Here is an 18,437-nt window from a genome sequence, read left to right as displayed (position 1 = left end):
TGATCTCTGCGACCGAACGAAGGCCGGAAATCAGGACTGACTCGTCCTCTACAGCCGGGATGGAGTGGTGCATGGTGGGACGGTGGTGGACTCTGGCTGGTTGGCAGAGCCCGTCACGTGGTGCCGAGTTGGCCACGTGGTGCAGCTGCGTTTGGGTCTCTGGCGCCCAGAGCATCACAGGCGCTCTTTAAATGGGAGCGACTGTTACTCAATCACCGTCTTTGTTCATTTATTCATCCACCCATCCACCCACAAGTGCATTCTTTCATTCATTCAATCCATAAGAGTAGAGCAATACAGAGATATTTGTTCACAACAGATGCCTAACAATCAACAAATATTGCACACCAACTATAAAGACCAGAGAAATGCTTGCTATCATTATCTTTTATTGGGGTGGACAAACTATAAACTAGTAAGCTAGTACACAAATGAACAAATTTTACTTAATGGCAAGCGCTATGAAGGAAAAAATGGGGTATTGTGATTGGGGAGGTAAGTTGGCTGGGATAGTTAGGGAAGGCCTCTTTGTCATGTGTGGATTTGGAGAAGGGGTTGGGCTGCGGGGCGGGGGTGGGGGGGCAGGAAGCGCTCCAGGTACAGGAAACAGCGAAAATGAAAACTAACGTAGAATAAAGGTTGAAGTCCTAAAGAGATAAAAAATCAAGGGCGGGTAATGAGAAATTCCCTATTTAATGACCGCCATTAACATTTAAGTTGCCAGAAGTGTTCTCCCAATTCATTTTTATCCTACTTAAAACGCAAGCACGTGTAACATGCTTGGTTATTTTCATTTGTTTTGCAGAAATAAAGGAGGTGGGTTTGGGAGCCAGTTTAATTCTCGTTTTTTTTTTCTAGGTGCCTTAGACGGTTCAAGATTTTGTTCTAACCGACAACACTAAATATAGGTCAGGCAGTTGCGCTGTTCCAAAACACCTGTTGTTTGAGGTCCTGGCTCCGTTTACTGACGCTTTCTCGATATACTTACTTGCTTACATTTGTGATTTTAAAGAAGTATGTGTTTAATTTAATTGATTAACTGAATTTAGCTGACAAATGTGGCTCACTTTCTCTGTTCATCAGATGCTAAGAACCTGGGCAGGATGCTGGGAATGGGATGAGCGCCTGAGATGTGGTAAGCGATCACTAACGGAGGACCTTGGATGAGGGAGAAAACTTGCAAAACTAGCCAAATACACAATTGAGGTAGAAAGGAGGCAAGTACAAATCAATACAAGAGCTAGAAGCCTAAGGCGAACTACTGTTTGAAAGAACCACATGGAGGCTCCGAGGCGCCAGCTGCGTGTAGGTTTCCATGGAAACGCACCTCCCAGGCCTCCTCAAGGGCTCCGCCCCCTTATCACCGGGAGCCAATGACGAGCAGGGGTGGTTCCAGCGCGTGCGCAGAGTGAGTCAGTGCCTTGGAGCACCGCCCCGGGGATGTGGGCGGAGCTGGGGCACGTGTGTGCCCCGTAGTCCTGCGCACGCGCTCTCCCAGCATTCAGTGGGCGCGCGGGCGGCGGGCATCTCAGTCCCGAAGGCTGCGGCCGCTGAGTGGACGGTGTTGGCCGACCGCTGAGCCGACGCGGACCAGGTGGAGGGAGGGACCGCAGGTGCACACCCGCTCGTCATGAAACCCCCCGCAGGTACCGGCCGCCCCTTGGTGCGTTCCTGCTCGCCGGTCCCATGCGCCCCAAGCGCCCTGGCGCCCCCCCTGGGTCGCCCCCAGGGCCTAAAAGCCGAGCCCAGTGACCCCCGAGTGACCGGGGCCGGGGCGGGGGTGGGGGTCGGTGAGCCCAGAACCCGCCCCCTCGGTTGCCGAATGAATGAACCAGCTTTTCCGGCTCTTCACTCATTCGGCAATCTCCGTGTCGCTTCTGCTGAGGACGGGTCGTGCCGTGGTCTGGTGGACTCTCAGGGAGTTCTAGATGCAGTTCCAGAGCCGGAGACGGACGTTCGACAAGCAAAAAGCAGGCGAGGGCTTTAGAGTGGTTGGTGCTTCTTTAGGGAGAGCGGTCCTGGAGGGCTTCTCGGAGGAGGAGGTGGCATTTAGAAGCAACTGTCCTGCCAAGACCTGCGGGAGGAGCGTCCCAGGTGGTGGGAACCGCGAAGGCAAAGGCAGGGAGGCCAGCACACGGGTAGCGCGTTTGGAGAGCAAGTCGTTGTGGCTAGAACGTAGCTGGGGGTCCCGTTTATGTTAACGGCAAAGGGGCGTAATGGAACGGTTTTCACTTAGAGGGAGAATGTGAGCCGCATAGTCTATTTTAGAAAACCGCTCAGGTTGCTGAGTGGTGGCTCCCGGAACTTTCTCTTGCCCTCCTAACCCCCCCCCCAGTTCTTTCTGCAGCCCTTTGAGATGATGATGATAATTGTATTAATGATAAAATCATACTTAGGGTTAGTCAAGCCTCAGGAAGGAATGTCATTTGTCTTGTTTGCTGCAGAATTGTTAGCTCAGAGCCCTGGCACATAGGTGGTAATCAGCAAATATTTGTGAAGTGAATGGATCTGCTCAAAGTTTACAAATCCTAGCTCTTCCAGGAGGTTTTCCTGACAATTCCAGCTTGTGCGGATCTCCCACTTTTCCTGAGCTCCTGGAGCCCTTCTTTACCACCAAATTTAATGCAGACCCACAGTCCCTCTTCTGCAATTCTGAAATCCAAAATACTGTGCAAACAAAGATTTTCCCTAAGTTCACAGCAGTCATTTGGCTGGAAAAAGCTAACCTCTACTGACTTAAGAGCCTTTTTTTCTTTCCGGCTAATGTGTGTCCTTGGTCCTCAGCTGGGGTGATTGTGTCCCCCCCCCCCAGAGGACACTTGGCCATGTCCAGGGACATCTGTGGTCATCATGACTGGGAGGCTCCTGGCATTGAGTGGGTTGGGGCAGGGAGGCTGCTCCACACCCTGCAGTGCCCGGGATGGTTCCCCACAGAGAATGACCTAGCCACAAATGTTAACGCTGTTAAAAAAAAACAAACAGAAACTAAACCTACCCAAGAGACACCAAACGCAGGCTGGAGCCAGCAGCACGCTGCAAAGACCCCCAGTAGGCGGGGGTCTCAAAAGGGGGCGTCCGGCATCACCGTGGCCCCCGCTCCATTCCTGCCTGCCAGAAGAGGGAAATGGGGCACAGGTGGGTGTTTCCTGGAACAGCGCCTTCTACTCACTGTGCACCACACACCCCGCTGGGGAGAGTGCACAGTCCCCCCATTCACTCAAGTAATTTGGGACAGGTGTGGCCATCACAGACCTGCAGGTGCTCCTAGGGTGCCATTGCGTGGCCTCTCAGAAAGTGATGTGAAAAGAAAGACTGGCACGGGAAACTTGTTGAAGAAAGCCAGTGTGGCGGGGCACAGAGAAGTTGGCAAAACCAGCTGGCCAAACCTGCCATGCTGGACCCAGTAGAGTCTGGGCATTGGAGAGCAGGGGTCAGTCTGTATAGGACCACATGGGTTAGACTTGACTGCACACTTCAGTCAAAGCAGAAGCAGTTTTATCTCTGGGGCTGGACAAAAACAGGCAAGCCGTTGTTTGCCAACTCCTGGTGTAGGCTCCGATAAAGCGGATGGACTTCAACCCTGAGTGCATGGTGAAGCCCTGGGAAGGGAACAGGACCTGACCCCTGGGTGTGCAGATTCACAAAGGTGGGGCGAACACAGTCCACTGGTGCACAGTGTGGGGGCTAAAGTAGGCCGCCTGGCTTTGAACCACACCTCTGCCGCTTGCTGGCTGTGGATCATGGCGAGAGCCCCAAACTCTACAGACCTCAGAATTCCCATCTGTGAGGCGGGGCAACATAGGATTCATATATAGAACTGTCAGAGGAGTCAGTGAGGTCACAACATCCCTGAATACTGCAGGAGGGTTTTCAAGTGATGGCTGTCGTTTGAGACCATGATTTATTATCCAAACACTGGGGGCTAGGGATGTTTCACTAGTCAGGACGTCCTCCTCTTTCAGAAACGTGATATAGTACGAATGCCACGTCCAGGGAGGTGGTGGGTAACACCCTGTAATCAAAGGACTCTTTCAGTGAAATGCAGGAATACAGTGGATGTCCACCTCTGCACTGCTGACGTTTGGGGCTGGGTCTCTCCTGGGGGGCTCTCCCGACACTGGGGTGTTGAGAGGCATGCCTGACCCCACTGATGGAGCAGTGTCCTTCCCTAGTCATGGCAACCACAGACATCCCCGCGTGTCCCTGGGGACAGGATCACCTTGTGCTCTAGAGGACCAGGTGCCCTGTGTGTCCCCGCAAAGCCCCTGGGCCTTGCTCATCTGCTTGGGGAAATGGTGGTCCCCTCCTCCCCTGCTTCCCATTACTCTGATTCTGATTCTGGGCCTGAAGCAGACACACTGGGTGTGGGGTTCTGTCTTCGTGTCCAGCCTGCGCAGGAGATGCCCTGGACGTGGCGGCACCGTGCTCGGCGGTAAACTATCTCCGGTGGGACCTGAGTGCCCAGCAAATCAGGGAGCTCACCGCCGAACTCATCGAGCAGACCAAGCGCGTGTATGACCGCGTGGGCTCCCAGGAGCTCCAGGATGTGTCCTACGAGAACACTCTCAAGGCGCTGGCCGATGTGGAGGTGTCCTACACAGGTAAGCCAGGGCGGGGTCCAGGCAGGGAGGCGGCAGCTCAGGCCTGGACCCTGTCCAGGGTGACGCCGCCTCCTCTCTGGGGGGCCGATGGAGAAATGCGCTGACTGGGCAAAGGCACCTAGTGGGTACTGGTCAGCGGGAGGCAGCCTGGAGGGTGGCCAGTGCCCCTATGCCCTCTTCCATGCCCCCCAGACACGGCCTGCACACTGTCCCCGGGTCCAGGTCATCTGAGGGCCCAGAGCGGGCAGCATCGGACAGTGTTTGAAGCCCTCCTGTCCCTGAGCCAGCACAGGTGCCAGCCTTGAAACTGGAGCCCTTCTCACCCTTCCCACTGCCCTGTGCTCCGGTAACCTGATGCTGCCACCCCGTGGCTCCTTCCTCCTCTCCTCTGTGGGGTCAGGTGGACAGAGCCTGGCTCGCGGAGCCCCTTTGGAGGCTGACAAGGCAGAAAACTCCAAGCTGTGGAAACCCCCGCCCCCAAAGCTCTAGGAAAGTTGTTTTTCTGGGAACCATCTAGAACCCCTCAGTTCCAGCTGTAGGATCCTCACGTGTCCCTGATTCCTCACCCTGCCAGGTCTGCCAGCCCCTGGCCTGTGGCTCAGACTCCCGTGGGCCCGCTCTTGCAGGGGGCCGGTGTGCTGTGGGCCCGGAGCTGCGGGCTGCGGCCCAGGCGGCGGGTGGGCCTCGGTCTCTCCTCGTCCCTGGCAGGAGGCCCTGAAGGGTTGATGATGCAATTCCACTTACCCAGCGTGACCCTGCCAGACGTGATTTCATTTCCCCACCCCCACTCCCGAGGCTTCTGATTCCTGTCTCCCCTTAGTAGCCTGGGTAATTTTAAAGAAAACTAGAATTGAACCGTGGCACTCCCCTCGGCCTGCCCTTAGTGCCTTCCCACTGCCCTCGAGGTAAACGTGGGGCCCTCAACGTGGCCTTTGGTGCCCGCCTCGTGCCACCTTGCACCTCCTCCTGGGGCTCCGTGCCGGCCTGGATGTCCTCGGCCCCCTGCTTTGCCAGGTGTCAGGTTCTCTGAGCCCAGATGGACCTCTGCCCCTGGCGCCCCTCCCGCGCCCCCTCGCCCCAGCCCGCCGCCGGGACTAATCCCCCGCTCTGCTCTTCTGTTGTCACACTCGGTGCAGCCACAGCCTGCAAATCCCCGAAGGACAGAGGCTGTTTCTGTCCTTTTCACGGCTCTCTCCAGAGGCCCCCTGTGTTTGGTCTAGTCAGCTGAGCGGGTCACTGCCCCATGGAGGTCTCCTTGGGGCCGCTCACCCACCAGACCTGCGGACAATCTCATTGGCCTGAAGCCGTGGAAGCCAGCAAACTATGATTTTAATTCAGGTCTCCCCACTGCAAGGGACATGCTTTTTTAGACTGCTCTGTTGAGACAGAATTTGTATACTGTGTACATTTCTTTAGATTTTTGTTTAGTACATTTAGAACACACAGTACCACTGTCTAATTTTAGAACATTTTTGTCACCCCAGAAAGAAGCTCTACCCCCATTATCACCATCCCCCAGCACCAGACAACCAGGAGCCCCCTCTCTGTGTCTGTGGATGGGTCTGTTCTGGACATCTCACATCCATGGAATCACACTGTGTGTCCTCCTGTGTCTGCTTCTCTCCCTGAGCAGCGTGCACCCAGGGTCCGTCCCCGTGGGAGCGGGTGTCAGGGCTGCTCTCCTTTTTGTGGCTGAGTGACGCGCCCGTGTGTGGAGGGACAGGTGTGTTCATTCATCTGCTGATGGACGTCTGGGTTGTGTCCACTGTTTGCTTATTACGGATCATGCTGCTGGGACCGCGTGTGTCCCAGCTTTCTGGTGGACAGTGTTCCGTCTCTCTTGGGTGTCCCCCTGGGAGTGGCATTGCTGGGTTATGTGGGGGCCCTACTAACCCTGTTCACAGAGTGCGCACCGTGGTGTAAACTCACCGGGATGTGGGGCAGACCCGTCGGCAGCCGGGGCTCTCTTTCTAGCGCCGAGTCCCGCCAGCCTCTGCCGTGCTGCTCTGTTACCTTCCTTGGCTTGGGGTGTCGTGAGTGAGTCCATTGAGTCCATTCCCACTCGGACTGTGAGGTCCCTGAGGACGTGGGCGGCTGTGCTCCGGCCCAGGGCTGCCGTGGAGTGCTAGCTGAGGACTCGGTGACGCGGATGAGCCCTCTGCCGGGGCTGAGGCCAGCGCTCGCCAGTTACTGTGCGGGGCCCGGCCTCACAGCTGCCCCTTCGTCCCCCCATTTCAGTTCAGAGGAATATCCTGGACTTTCCCCAGCATGTGTCCCCATCCAAGGACATCCGGGCGGCCAGCACGGAGGCGGACAAGAAGCTTTCGGAGTTCGACGTGGAGATGAGCATGAGGCAGGATGTGTACCAGAGGATCGTGTGGCTGCAGGTGAGTGAGTTTCTGTTCCTCTAAGAGAAAGCGTTAAAAACATGACAAAGCCAAGCGAAGAGAAAAGAAAAGAGTCTGAGACACCTCGGACTCCAGGAGCCCTTCCACGCCCGCCGTCCTGGCCCTCTCCCGACCTCACTGGCGCCACCCGGAGGGCGCGTCCCACCTGCCCCGTGAGGCGGGGGGATGAGGGGCACGCGTGTGCAGGGCCCGCCCTGTTGGTGCCCTCACATCTGGCTGAGCGCCACCGCTCCCGTGGCGGGCACTGCGGATGCTTCTCGTGTAGCTGGCGGGGCGCTCCCTCGGGAGCAGGGGGAGCTGCGGGGAGCTTTGTGCAAACTCGGCACAGGCGGCTCTGGAAGCGCAGTGGGGTTTCTTTTAACTGAAGTGTTTATTGAGACGGTTGTGAGTTCACCCCCTCCGCCCGGTGTGCCCCGGGGTCCGGTTCTGGGAGTCAAGTCAGCCTCACGCAGGACCCTGACGGCTCCGCCCGCCCCTCGCCCCGCCCTGTGGGAGGCCCTGGGCCACTATCGCTTCTGGGCTGTTCCCAGTAAGGGCACATCTGTGGCAGGTTCTGTGAGGACGGAGTCTCCGGTTCTCCGGGGTGACCGCCCTGCCAGGCCCCGGGAGAGGGGCTGCTTTGCGTTGTTGGAAGCCGCCCGGCTTCTGTCCCCGGCGGCCCCCCCACGGCCTGGCGCGCAGCACTGCCTGGTCCTCATCAGAAGCACGCTTGTGGGTTTCTTGTTCTAGGAGAAGGTCCAGAAGGACTTGCTGAAGCCCGAGGCGTTGCGGTACCTGGACCGGCTCGTCAAGCTGGGCAGGAGGAACGGCCTCCACCTGCCAGTGGACACGCAGGAGGCAAGTGCCCACCCGCCTGAAGGCCCAGCCCCCGGCCGGAAGGTCTGCCCTTGGGTCTCTGGGGTCACAAGGGGCTCCCCAGCCAAGGAGAGTGTGAGGGGACGCAGGCCGTGTCAGCCCCTCTCCGAGTCCCTCCCAGCCTGCACCCCCATCCGGTCCCCACGGGCTCCTGGGCGAAGGTCTTGAGGAAGAACCCCCTCCTCTGGAGTCTCCTCCACCTGCAGCACCTGCTCCCGCCCATCCTGACACTGGGCCTGGGGGCTCTCCCACAGCCACTCTGACAGCCGGTGTCCTGCAGCTCAGCTCTGTCCCCACCCACCCAGGGACAGCGTCGGAGCCCTGGGTTCAGGGCTCAGGTCGTCCTCTGTTCTTCTGGCTGACGGGCTGTCAGAGGCTCCCATGTCCCCTCCCTGGGTTCCGTGGATTTGCTAGAGCGTCCCCCAGAGCTGGGGAAAGCAGTCCACACACTGGGTCCCCAGGTTGTTACAGAGGAACAGCCAGAAGCGGGGTGTGTGGGGGAGGGGCGGGAAAGGGCGCTGGGCACCACCCTCCTCACCTGGCATCGCCCTCCTCCCGCCTCCCGTGTTCACCACCCGGAAGATCTCTGAACCCCGTCCTTTTGGGTTTTTACTGTTGGCAGCTGATTGAACCTCCAGCCCCGAGCCCTGTGCCCTCCCGGGAAGTGGGGAGGGTGGGGCTAAAAGCCCCTGAGGTTTCAGGTCTTAAGAGCTGTGTGCCAGGAATGGGTGCCTCGACCAAACATAACTTTGTTCTTACAAGTCGGTCTCACATGCGGGGTCTCTGGCTCCCAGCTGGGCACCAAGGCTGGGAGGGTGCCGAGAGGCTGACAAGTGTGGTGTCTGCCTTCACCACTCTCTTTCTGCTGAGCCAGGCAGCCCCTGCGACTGCCCGGGGTTCCCGACTGGCTCACACCCCCCAGCCCGGGCCTGTCTCCCCCGGTCCTCCCAGCCTCCTGCGAGGCCTTGCTCTGCTTCCTGAAGCAGCAGTGTGTCCCCCCTTTGGCCGGTGCTGCCATTCCCGTCTGTGTGGCCCCACACCCTCCAGGGCCGAGCTGTGGCCAGTGGGGCTGCAAGGCTGCAGTGAGACCGGGCCTGCACCCAGCAGAGGCTGCCCACCACGCCAGTGGTTTGGAGCCGGTGCTGCCCGAGGAGCCTGGCAGAGCCATGGGGCCGCTGCCTCCACCCGCCTCATCCTGATGGGCAGGTCGGCTCTGGCCACTGTGGGGCTGCGGTCCTGCCGAGGGGCTGGGCAGGGTCCCCAGGGAGTTGCCCCCTCGCCCACCTCAGTTGGCTTTTGCTTTGAGAAACCAGACTGAGCCCGAGAGAACAAAAGTTCAGCTCCCTTAAAATGGCTGGAGCCCAGGCTCCCGACCCTGGAGGTAGCTCCCGAGAGGAGAGGGTCGGGCCCAGCAGATGGGACCCCAGCCCCGGGGTCCCCGCAGCCCTCTCGTTCCTGCCTCTTCTCCCTGGGGGCCCCTCCTGTCCCCGTGCATGTCCCAGCTCTCACGGTGGCCTCCTTCCTTCAGAAAATCAAGAGCATCAAGAAGAAGCTGAGCCTCCTGTGCATCGACTTCAACAAGAACCTGAACGAGGACACGACCGTCCTGCCGTTCTCGCGCGAGGAGCTGGGTGCGCCAGGCGGCGCGGTGGCGCGAGGGCCGGCCGCGGAGGGCCTTCTTCCCACCCCCGGGCCCTCACAGCGTCTGGAGCCCAGGGTTCTGGATCCTTCCCTGGGGAGGGGGAGGGCTGTGATCTGTCTGCCGAGATTCTGCGTCCCCCAGACCCCGCCTGCTCTCCGTGACGCCTGTCCTTTCATCTCTGGGCCCTCCCGCAGCTGGCTGTGCACGGGGCCCAGAGGGGCTGGGCCTGGATGGCTTTCTTAGCTTCTGCTCTCTTCCCCGAATGCTCTGGAACACGTCACACCTGTGGGAAAGTGGCAGCAATAGTACGAGGAAGACCCCGTGGGCCCCAGACGCTGTGTGTGTGCTGTTCCTGAGCCCAGCCCTCCTTACGCGTCCCCGCAGGAAGTAGGGCACCAAGCGGGTCCCCTAGCCATCCTGAGGACCGTCGTGACGTTTCTGTCCCACTGGCTCCTCTCAGGCCTCGAGCACCACGTTCAATTCTGTCTCTCCAGGCTCCTCTCCGGTCGAACAGTTCCTCAGCCTTGACAACCTTCCTTCCATCTTTCCCACGTTGACAGTTTGGGGAGACCCAGGCCCGGTGGGCAGTGGCCTCTGAACTCTGCCCAGGGGCTCAGCCCTACAAGGGGCTGAGTATCCAAGCCAGTTCTGTGCGTCGGGGTTTGCCCGCAACAGCATTTGCCTGGGGCGATCGCCGGCCTCTGGGATGCCGCAGCTGAATCTGCTCGCACTCACCGTCCCATGGGGCTGCTTTTCCGCCCACCCGTCCAGCCCAGGAGCCCCGCGGTCTTGGCCCAGCCTCCTGTGCCGGAGCATGAACCCTCAGCCCCATGGAGCACACGCTGCAAACCCCGGCCTCACAGGGCAGGGCAGCGGCCAGATGCATGTGGTCAGCCCAGCAGGGTGGGGCCCGTCTGCAGTTTCAGTTCCAGCTGAGCTGGAGCCCCGCTGGCTTCCTCCGGCTGGGAAAGGAGATGGGGTGTCATCTTACACAAGCATGGATGGTCTGTTTCTGTCTTGTTTCCCTCCCAGTCACATACACATGTGTTCACAGGTGTATAAAACTTCATTTCCTTTTCCTAAGTCTTCATCCCTTGGTTAAGGTGATTTCCACCAGGCGTCCCTACAGCATCACTGGTTCCCCTTCGTAAGCAGTGATCTTCCCAGAGATGCTTAGACACCGCAGCTCCGCGCATCTTACCCGCTAGTTCTTCATCAGTGGACGATTCTCTGACTCCACGCTCTTTGTCAGTTTGTGTCCTCTTGTGAGTCAGAAGGGCTCCCGCCCCTCTTGTGTTTACTGCCCGATCTCTGTCCACCCGTGGACTGAGAGGTCTCGCTTACTCAGGGGGTGGTCCCTCAGTGTCCTCGTTTGCTTTGGTGCGTGACTGTCCAGTTTGGCCTAGAGGGACCCCTTCAAGGGGACGTCCGTGCCCCTGCGGTTCTTTGAGCACCTTCTGTTTGACAGCGGGTACACCAGGCTTGCTTTGCCCTGGCCTCACCCTGGCAGGGTAGTTAGGGCCAAGGTCTAGTGCGGAGGGCGATCGCTCTTAGGCCCCCTCAGCAGACGAGGGCCGGGAAATCCTTATCCGTGTGCACACGTCCGTGGTGCATGCCGCAGCCTTCAGCTTCCCCAGCCCCGCGGGGTGGTGCCCCTTCTTGTTTTTTCTGCCTTCCCCAACGCTGAGAACTGGCTCCCGGATGAGAGAGAGTGAGAGAGTGTCCCAGGGTCTTACGCCCGAGGAGGGGTGGTGCCGGTTCTGGCGTGAGGGCGGCTCTTCCTGGGCCGTTTCTCCGCGCCGACTGGGCTGGGTCCACGGCTGAGCTTTGCTGATCGAGTCACAGGCACCCCTTTGTAGGGGCCTGCCGAGGCGGCCCACCTGAGGGGGACCCTCCAGGATGCCTCCACCCCTCCCTCAGCTCCCGTGCCCAGGGGACTCCTGGTGGCCTGGCCTCTGGTCTGAGCAGGAGGTACGGTGGCCTTGCGTATGTCTCCTCAGCTGTGAGGCCTGGGCCCCTGGAGGTTTTAGTCTGAGGGCAATGCACCTGGGTCTCTGCCTTTGGAGGATGGGCCGGTGGCCAGAGACCGGGTGGGAGGCCATCGCGGCAGTGCTGGCTGCAGGAGGGGGCGCGGGCTCCGCTCAGTAGGAGCTGGTGCTGCTCGCCTACAAAGGACAAGAGGGGAGCTGGCAGCGCCTGGCAGACCACGCTTGTCCCAGGGTAGAGACTGTCCCCACAGTGGAGCTGGATGTAGCTTTGCCTCCCCGAGGGCGTCCTGATGGGAACAGCAGCAGATCTCCGCAGTGGGAGAGCCCTCGACATCCCTTTGGGGTGTGGAGGAGGAAGTGAGCGGCCAGAGTCCCAGAGTGTGTGGGAGGCTGTACCCCGTGAGCTCCCACGCCTCCCCTCCCACCTCGGCTGGACGGCCTGCTGGTCCTCTCAAAGCCCCGATTTCACTCCTGTAGGAGGGCTCCCTGAAGACTTTCTGAACTCACTGGAGAAGACAGAGGATGAGAAGTTGAAGGTAACCCTCAAGTACCCGCACTATTTCCCCCTCCTGAAGAAGTGCCACGTGCCCGAGACAAGGAGGAAGGTGGAGGAGGCCTTCAACTGTCGGTGCAAGGAGGTGAGGGGCGCCTCGGGTCCCGTCTGCCTGAGTGCCCTGTGGCTCTGCCCGTGAGCGCTGGCGGCTCAGTGACCGGTGGGGCCCTGCCAGCTCGCTCTGCCCTCCCAGGTTTCTGTGCCTGTTTGCCCAGCCCCAGGGACCCTCTTCCCAGCTTGTCCTCCATCCCACCCCTCTGTGCCTTAGTTTCTCCGGTGGCAAGCTGGGATTTGCCGGCGTGCCCCTCTCTTCTTGTGCCTCCGGTGTGAGGGCCAGCCTTCTAGCTGTGGCCCTGGGGAGAGCCTCGACGCCCAGCATGTGGCCACTGTCTGCTTCTCCTTTTGAGCCTCAAACAGACGGGGCAGTGACTGAGCCCCATCATCCTCCCCGAGGACACTAGTGGTGCTCCCACGACCTTGCAGGTGACCTTGCAGGGGAGCACATGGGAAAGTCCTGTGTCCCTGCCTTCTTGGGGTGTAGACAGGTATGCCTGGCCTGCAGTGACCAGGGGCTCCCAGGAGAGACCTCCATTGCAGAAATGGAGACCTGGCCCCAGAGGAGACGGCCACTTTTGGGGCTGGGCCGCCTGTAGAAGCGTCCAGGGAACAGGAGTTCGGGCTCCCTGGGAACGTGCTACTCTCTGTGGGGCAGCAGAGTTCGTGCTGTTGAGCCTGAGCCCGCAGATCCGCGGGCTGGTCTGCGCGTGGTGGGGGCTGGCATCTCCTCATCCTCCTGGCCCCGGGCTTGCCCAGGGCAGAGCTCGGGGGTGGAGTTCTGGGGTTGGGGATTTAGTGCCTCTTGCCTGGCTGGACGCTCTCAGCTTCCCGGCTGTAGCTTGGTTTCCCACGGATGAACTGGGAGGGCAGGCGTTCTGTTCCACTTTGAATAGGCCTGTTTCTCCGTGTAAACTAATCAGCCGGGTGTCGTCTGGTGTCTGTCCCACAAGCTTGGTTGGCTGGGCGAGCCCGGAGCCCCGTGGCTCTGCGTGGTGCTGCTGCAGAACCTGGCGCACTGCCCTCTGCGCTCGGCCTTGGAGCCCGGCACGGTTCACACCCTTTCTGCTTGCGAAAGGACCTGGGGCTTACAAAGACCACATGTTACACCAGCACCAAGTGCATGGAAATCCAGCCAAGGCGAGGGAGGCGGGGAACCGGGCACAGCAGACAGCATCCCAGGTTCTGGACCATGTCCCCCAGCGGCCTGAGCCCCACCCTGGCCTGCCCACCGGGACTGGGTGGGAGAGGAGCCGTACGCGGGGAGGGCGTGGCCCGTGGCCCACCGCGCAGCATCTGTGGTTCCAGGAGAACTGTGCGATCCTCAGGGAGCTGGTGGCACTGCGTGCCCAGAAGTCCAGCCTGCTGGGGTTCAGCACGCACGCCGACTACGTGCTGGAGATGAACATGGCTAAAAGCAGCCAGGCGGTGGCCGCTTTCCTAGGTAACCCGCCTCCCTGGGTGCCTGAGAGCCTCACTCTGCCCTCCCGGGGTCCCAGTGTCTGTCCTGATCCTTTATTCGGCTTCGAAGACGCAGGGTGGGGGCCGCCGCAGGAGGTACCCTGACCTCTCCCCCCCGCCCCCAGACGAGCTGGCCCAGAAGCTGAAGCCCCTCGGGGAGCAGGAGCGGGCCGTGATCCTGGAGCTGAAGAAGGCCGAGTGCTCCAAGCGGGGCCTGGACTTCGATGGGCGGATCAACGCCTGGGACATGCGCTACTACATGAACCGGGTGGAGGAGACGCGCTACAGCGTGGACCAGAACCTGCTCAAGGAGTACTTCCCCGTGCAGGTGGTCACCCGCGGGCTGCTGGGCATCTACCAGGAGCTGCTGGGGCTGACCTTCCAGCTGGAGGAGGGCGCCGCCGTCTGGCACGAGGACGTGACACTCTACACAGTCAGGGACTTGGCCTCGGGCCAGGTCATCGGGAAGTTCTACCTGGACCTCTACCCTCGGTGCGTGTGGGCCGGGCTGGGGCGGGTGGGCAGCTCTCTGTGGGGCGGTGGGGTGTGTAGGAGCTGGGCAGGGCAGGCCAAAGCAGTTGATCGAGGGGCTGACCCGCCTCCCCCCGACCAGGGAAGGGAAGTATGGGCACGCGGCCTGCTTTGGCCTGCAGCCGGGCTGCCTGCGGCAGGATGGGACCCGGCAGATCGCCATCGCGGCCATGGTGGCCAACTTCACCAAGCCCACCCCCGACGCACCCTCCCTGCTGCAGCATGACGAGGTGGAGACCTACTTCCATGAGTTTGGGCATGTGATGCACCAGCTCTGCTCCCAGGTGGGTGTGTGGTGGAGGCCGGGGGTCGGTCTGCAGCGGGCCCCTCACTGTCGCATTCTTCATCCAGCGGCACCACGGACACGGTGATGCCCTCAGACCCCGCAGACTGTGCCGCATGAAGAGCAGAAACGTGAGCTCAGGGCCCTAGTGGCGGGAAGTCCGGGACCAGGCTGTCAGCACGGCTAGTTAAGCAAGTGTACGCTTTAAAAGTTTTCTTTTAAAAAAAAAAAGGAAAAGGGCGAAAGGAATGTTGCCCCTGGGGCCCGATGACTGCCGGTGATGAGAACTGGAGGGAAGCGCTGGGTCCGGTGAGCGCGGAGCCCAGTGAGGAGGCTGCGGGGCTGCCACCCCCCTCAGTGGAGGTACTGGCCCCGCAAGTCCAGGTGATTCCCCCCATAGGCCCTCAGGGCAAAGGCAGGCTCACCCTGGGATGCCTCGGCCCCCAGCCTGGCCTCCGGGGCATACCGGCTGCCCATCTGCTGTGCTCTGCCTTCTCGCCGTCAGGCAGTCCTTTCTCCTGAGAGCGGGGCTCTGATGGCTGCACAGGATCGCGTCAGGCACCTGACCAGGCTGTACGGCCATCACCACTGCCCGTCCTGGAACATCTCCATCGCCCCAGAAAGATCCTGCATGCCCCTTTGCAGTCACTCCCTCCTCCGCCTCCCCAGCCCCTGACAACCAGGCCCCTCCCTGTGTCTGCGGACTGGCCTGTTCTGGACGTCTCACATCCATGGACTCACACACTGTCCTTCTGTGTCTGCTTCTCTCACTGAGCATCGTGCTCTCAGGGTCTGTCCCTGTGCTAAGATTTTCTCCTGTTTTTTCCCCCTAGTTTTGTAGGTTTAGCTCTCCTGTTTGGTGTCCTCCATTATGATTGAGGGTAGGGGGTCACCCACTCACAGACCAGCAGCAGCTCAGGGCAAGTCAGCATGTGTCCATCTGCTGGCTGGAGCCCTCGTGCCCCTCAGCCCCATTCTCGCCCCCTCACCTCTTCTCGCTTCTGCACCGTCAGCTCACGCATCCCTTCCCATTCCCGCAACACTCCTCTGCCAGCAACCCTCATGGCCCCTCGGTTCCCTCAGGTGTTTTTTTTTTTTTTTTTTGTAATAAGGCAGCCTTTTATTTTTTATTATTATTTTTGATGGAGGTACCGGAGCTTGAACCCAGGACCTCGTGCATGCTAAACACATGCTCTACCACTGAGCTGTAACCTCCCCCCACCACAGGGCAGTCTTGATACAGTTGACTCTCATTGTCTGGGGCAGTTCTGTTTTCTAAAATCACTGAGGACACTGAGCAAGGGAGGACATGGGGACCGGGCTCCTGTGAGCCACTGTCACCACACTGTCACAGCCGTTCCATCAGTGTCATGTGATTGTTCACTTCTGTTTAAAGACACCTTTTCTGCTGTGAGTTGTGGATTTCCTCACACTGAGCTCCTGGCTGGCAGGGCTGCAACTCTAGCCCAAACCAAGCTCATCTGACACTTGGATTTTCTCAGAGGACAGCATCGCCCTCCTGCACAGGGGACACTGGCCAGTGGAAGAGGGGTGCATTTTAGATACAGAATCACCCACCAGAACAGAATCGGAAAGGTCAGGGTGCTCAGTAGACTGTGAAAAGGACGCTTGTTTGCAGTGAGCTGGAACCAGAGGTGGGCGTCGAATGACCCTGGCGCCACCCGACGGGGCGAGTTCACACTCAGGCCTGGGGAGGACGCGCCGCGGGCGGCTCCTTGGCTGCAAGGCGGGGCTTCAGCTGCACCCCAGCGGTTATCCGGGGAAGAAGTGCCCAGGCACCGTCGTCCAGACTCCCGTCTCTGGGCCTTTTCCCTTGGGCGTACAGGGCTTTCTGAGGGCATTGGCTGCGTGGGTGGGGTCACCGCCGCCGCAGCTCCGCCCCGCCCCCACAGGCAGAGTTCGCCATGTTCAGCGGGACGCATGTGGAGCGGGACTTCGTGGAGGCGCCTTCGCAGATGCTGGAGAACTGGGTGTGGGAGGCGGAGCCGCTGCTCCGGATGTCCCAGCACTACCGCACGGGCACTGCGCTCCCCCAGGAGCTGTTGGACAAGCTCATCAAGTCCCGGCAGGCCAACACCGGTGCGCAGCGCCCGCCCCCCGTCACCCTGTGCCGCACCGCCCCTCCTCACCCCGCACCCCAACGCGCTTGCCTTCCATCGTGCCGCGCCCGCACTGCACCCGCCCCGTGGCACCTGCCCCGCGCGGTACTGCCTCTCACCTGCACCTGCACCCGCACCGCGCCCGCGAGAGCTCTGAGTAGGGGACCAGGGTGGAGGAGACCCCGCAGCCCCTGGGCCTTCTGGGTCCCCGTTGCCCCCGCTCACCGCTGGCTCGTGCCCCTTCCTCCTGCTCAGGCCTCTTCAACCTGCGCCAGATCGTCCTGGCCAAAGTGGACCAGGCCCTGCACACGCAGACGGCTGCAGACCCCGCCGAGGAGTACGCCCGCCTCTGCCAGGACATCCTTGGGGTCCCAGCCACGCCAGGTAGCTGCGCTCAAGCCGGGCCCACCTTAGAGCACAGGGTCAGGAGGGTCTGCTGGTGATGCGTTAAGGGGTCCAGTCTGCAGACTTCAGCCAAGGCCATGAGGAGGCACCCGACTTCTGGCCTCTTTCTGCTTTGGTTCCTGGGAGGGTTCCTCCAGCCCTGTGGTCTGGGGGCCATGGTCGGGTCCCGGGGCAGGGGCGCCCTCCACAGGCGGCTTTGTGAAAAGCCCGGACGCGGCAGAAGAGATGAGAGGTTTCGCACCTGACCTAAAGGGGAGAGGAGGTTTGAACTAGCACACGTCAGCACAGATACACGGGCTGATAAAGTAGGAAGCCTTGCAGTGGTTCACCCCTTCATGAGCTTCTAGAAAGTTCCTTCAGGAGCGCTGTAGCCAGCGCAGGCTCCTTGTTAAGGGCCAGCCCCACCTGCTCAGTGTGAGCAGCTGACCTGATGGGTGAGACACTTTGGGGTGAAGCTCCCTGGGCTTCAGCAGGAAGTGGGCAGAGCTTCACTTTCTGCGGCCACGTTCCCTCAAGGCCCCTGGTCTCTAGATATGTCGGGCCAGCTCCCTCTTCTGGTGGGGGGTTCTGATGGGGCTGCTTTGAGGCCTCCTCCCTTGGGAAGGGGCCGCAGCGAGAGCCTGTCCACGTCTGTCCCAGGGACCAACATGCCTGCGACCTTCGGCCACCTGGCGGGTGGCTACGACGCTCAGTACTATGGCTACCTGTGGAGCGAGGTGTACTCTGCTGACATGTTCCACACACGCTTCAAACAGGAGGGCATCCTGAGTGGCAAGGTGGGAGGCCGGCCTGGACCCACGTGCCTGTGCAGCTGCGTGGGGTGGGGCACCCCTGGACCCTCCGGGGTGGGGGGCCACGCTGGCCAGGGCTCCAACCCCTGTGCAGGTGAAGGTCCCCTGAGGATTTGTGAAGGATGGGGTTCCTACCTCACATGCTCGTGCGTCCCCCACCCCGCACATCCCCATCCTGGTGTCTGGGTGTGCTCCCCTCTCCGGATGCTGCCCTGCCCCTTGGAGCGGGGGAGGGGACTCTGGGACCCTCCTCCAGCCCCGCCCCCGCCTCAGCAGGTCGGCATGGACTACAGAAGCTGCATTCTGAGACCCGGTGGCTCCGAGGATGCCAGCGTCATGTTGAAGCTCTTCCTAGGTCGCGACCCCAAGCAGGACGCCTTCCTACTGAGCAAAGGGCTGCAGGTTGAGGGCTGTGAGCCACCGGCCTGCTGACGGCGCAGGTTCTGCCCATCCCTGCGGGCTGGACCTGGCTCCCTGGCCCTGGTGCCTTAGCGCCCAGCCGGAAGCAGGGCGGAAAGTGGGGGCCTCCAGCCTGGTGACAGGTCGAGGGAGGGCTACATGTCCCGCTACTCTCCACGGTACCCCCAGCGGCTGCCCTGGGCGGAAAGGTCTCCGCCTGAGGCGTCTGGGGAGCCTCGTGTCCATTCAGGGCTCCTGTTTGTTGCACTAACGCGGCCCCTTCCCGGGGAGTTTTCCTAGTTAAGAAACCGTTCTTGAAATGCAGCCATTAAAAAATGACTCCTGG

The 18,437-nt window shown here is 60.6% G+C and overlaps 1 protein-coding gene across 1 annotated transcript; it reads left to right on the top strand.

The window, feature by feature from the left end:
* Positions 1 to 1,476: 1,476 nt before the first annotated feature.
* Positions 1,477 to 18,437, top strand: THOP1 (thimet oligopeptidase 1). Its single transcript, XM_006206412.4, has 13 exons — positions 1,477 to 1,646; positions 4,389 to 4,601; positions 6,840 to 6,988; positions 7,739 to 7,846; positions 9,393 to 9,495; positions 11,972 to 12,132; positions 13,410 to 13,545; positions 13,688 to 14,054; positions 14,176 to 14,377; positions 16,290 to 16,476; positions 16,752 to 16,880; positions 17,541 to 17,677; positions 17,969 to 18,437. The coding sequence occupies exons 1-13, from the start codon at positions 1,631 to 1,633 to the stop codon at positions 18,122 to 18,124; spliced, it is 2,064 nt and encodes a 687-aa protein (XP_006206474.1). The 5' UTR covers positions 1,477 to 1,630; the 3' UTR covers positions 18,125 to 18,437.

Source organism: Vicugna pacos, chromosome 22 (genome assembly GCF_048564905.1).
Source record: "Vicugna pacos chromosome 22, VicPac4, whole genome shotgun sequence".
Lineage (NCBI taxonomy): Eukaryota > Metazoa > Chordata > Mammalia > Artiodactyla > Camelidae > Vicugna > Vicugna pacos.
The sequence above is the reverse complement of the archived record's forward strand: the minus strand, read 5'-3'. Positions and strand labels throughout refer to the sequence as shown.

What these genes read in the sequence shown, in the direction of transcription:
- THOP1 (XM_006206412.4), top strand. An exon ending in GGCGGTGGCCGCTTTCCTAG is followed by an intron (nt 13,546 to 13,687) that starts GTAACCCGCCTC and finishes CCCCGCCCCCAG; the next exon opens with ACGAGCTGGCCCAGAAGCTG. An exon ending in GTCCCGGCAGGCCAACACCG is followed by an intron (nt 16,477 to 16,751) that starts GTGCGCAGCGCC and finishes CCTCCTGCTCAG; the next exon opens with GCCTCTTCAACCTGCGCCAG.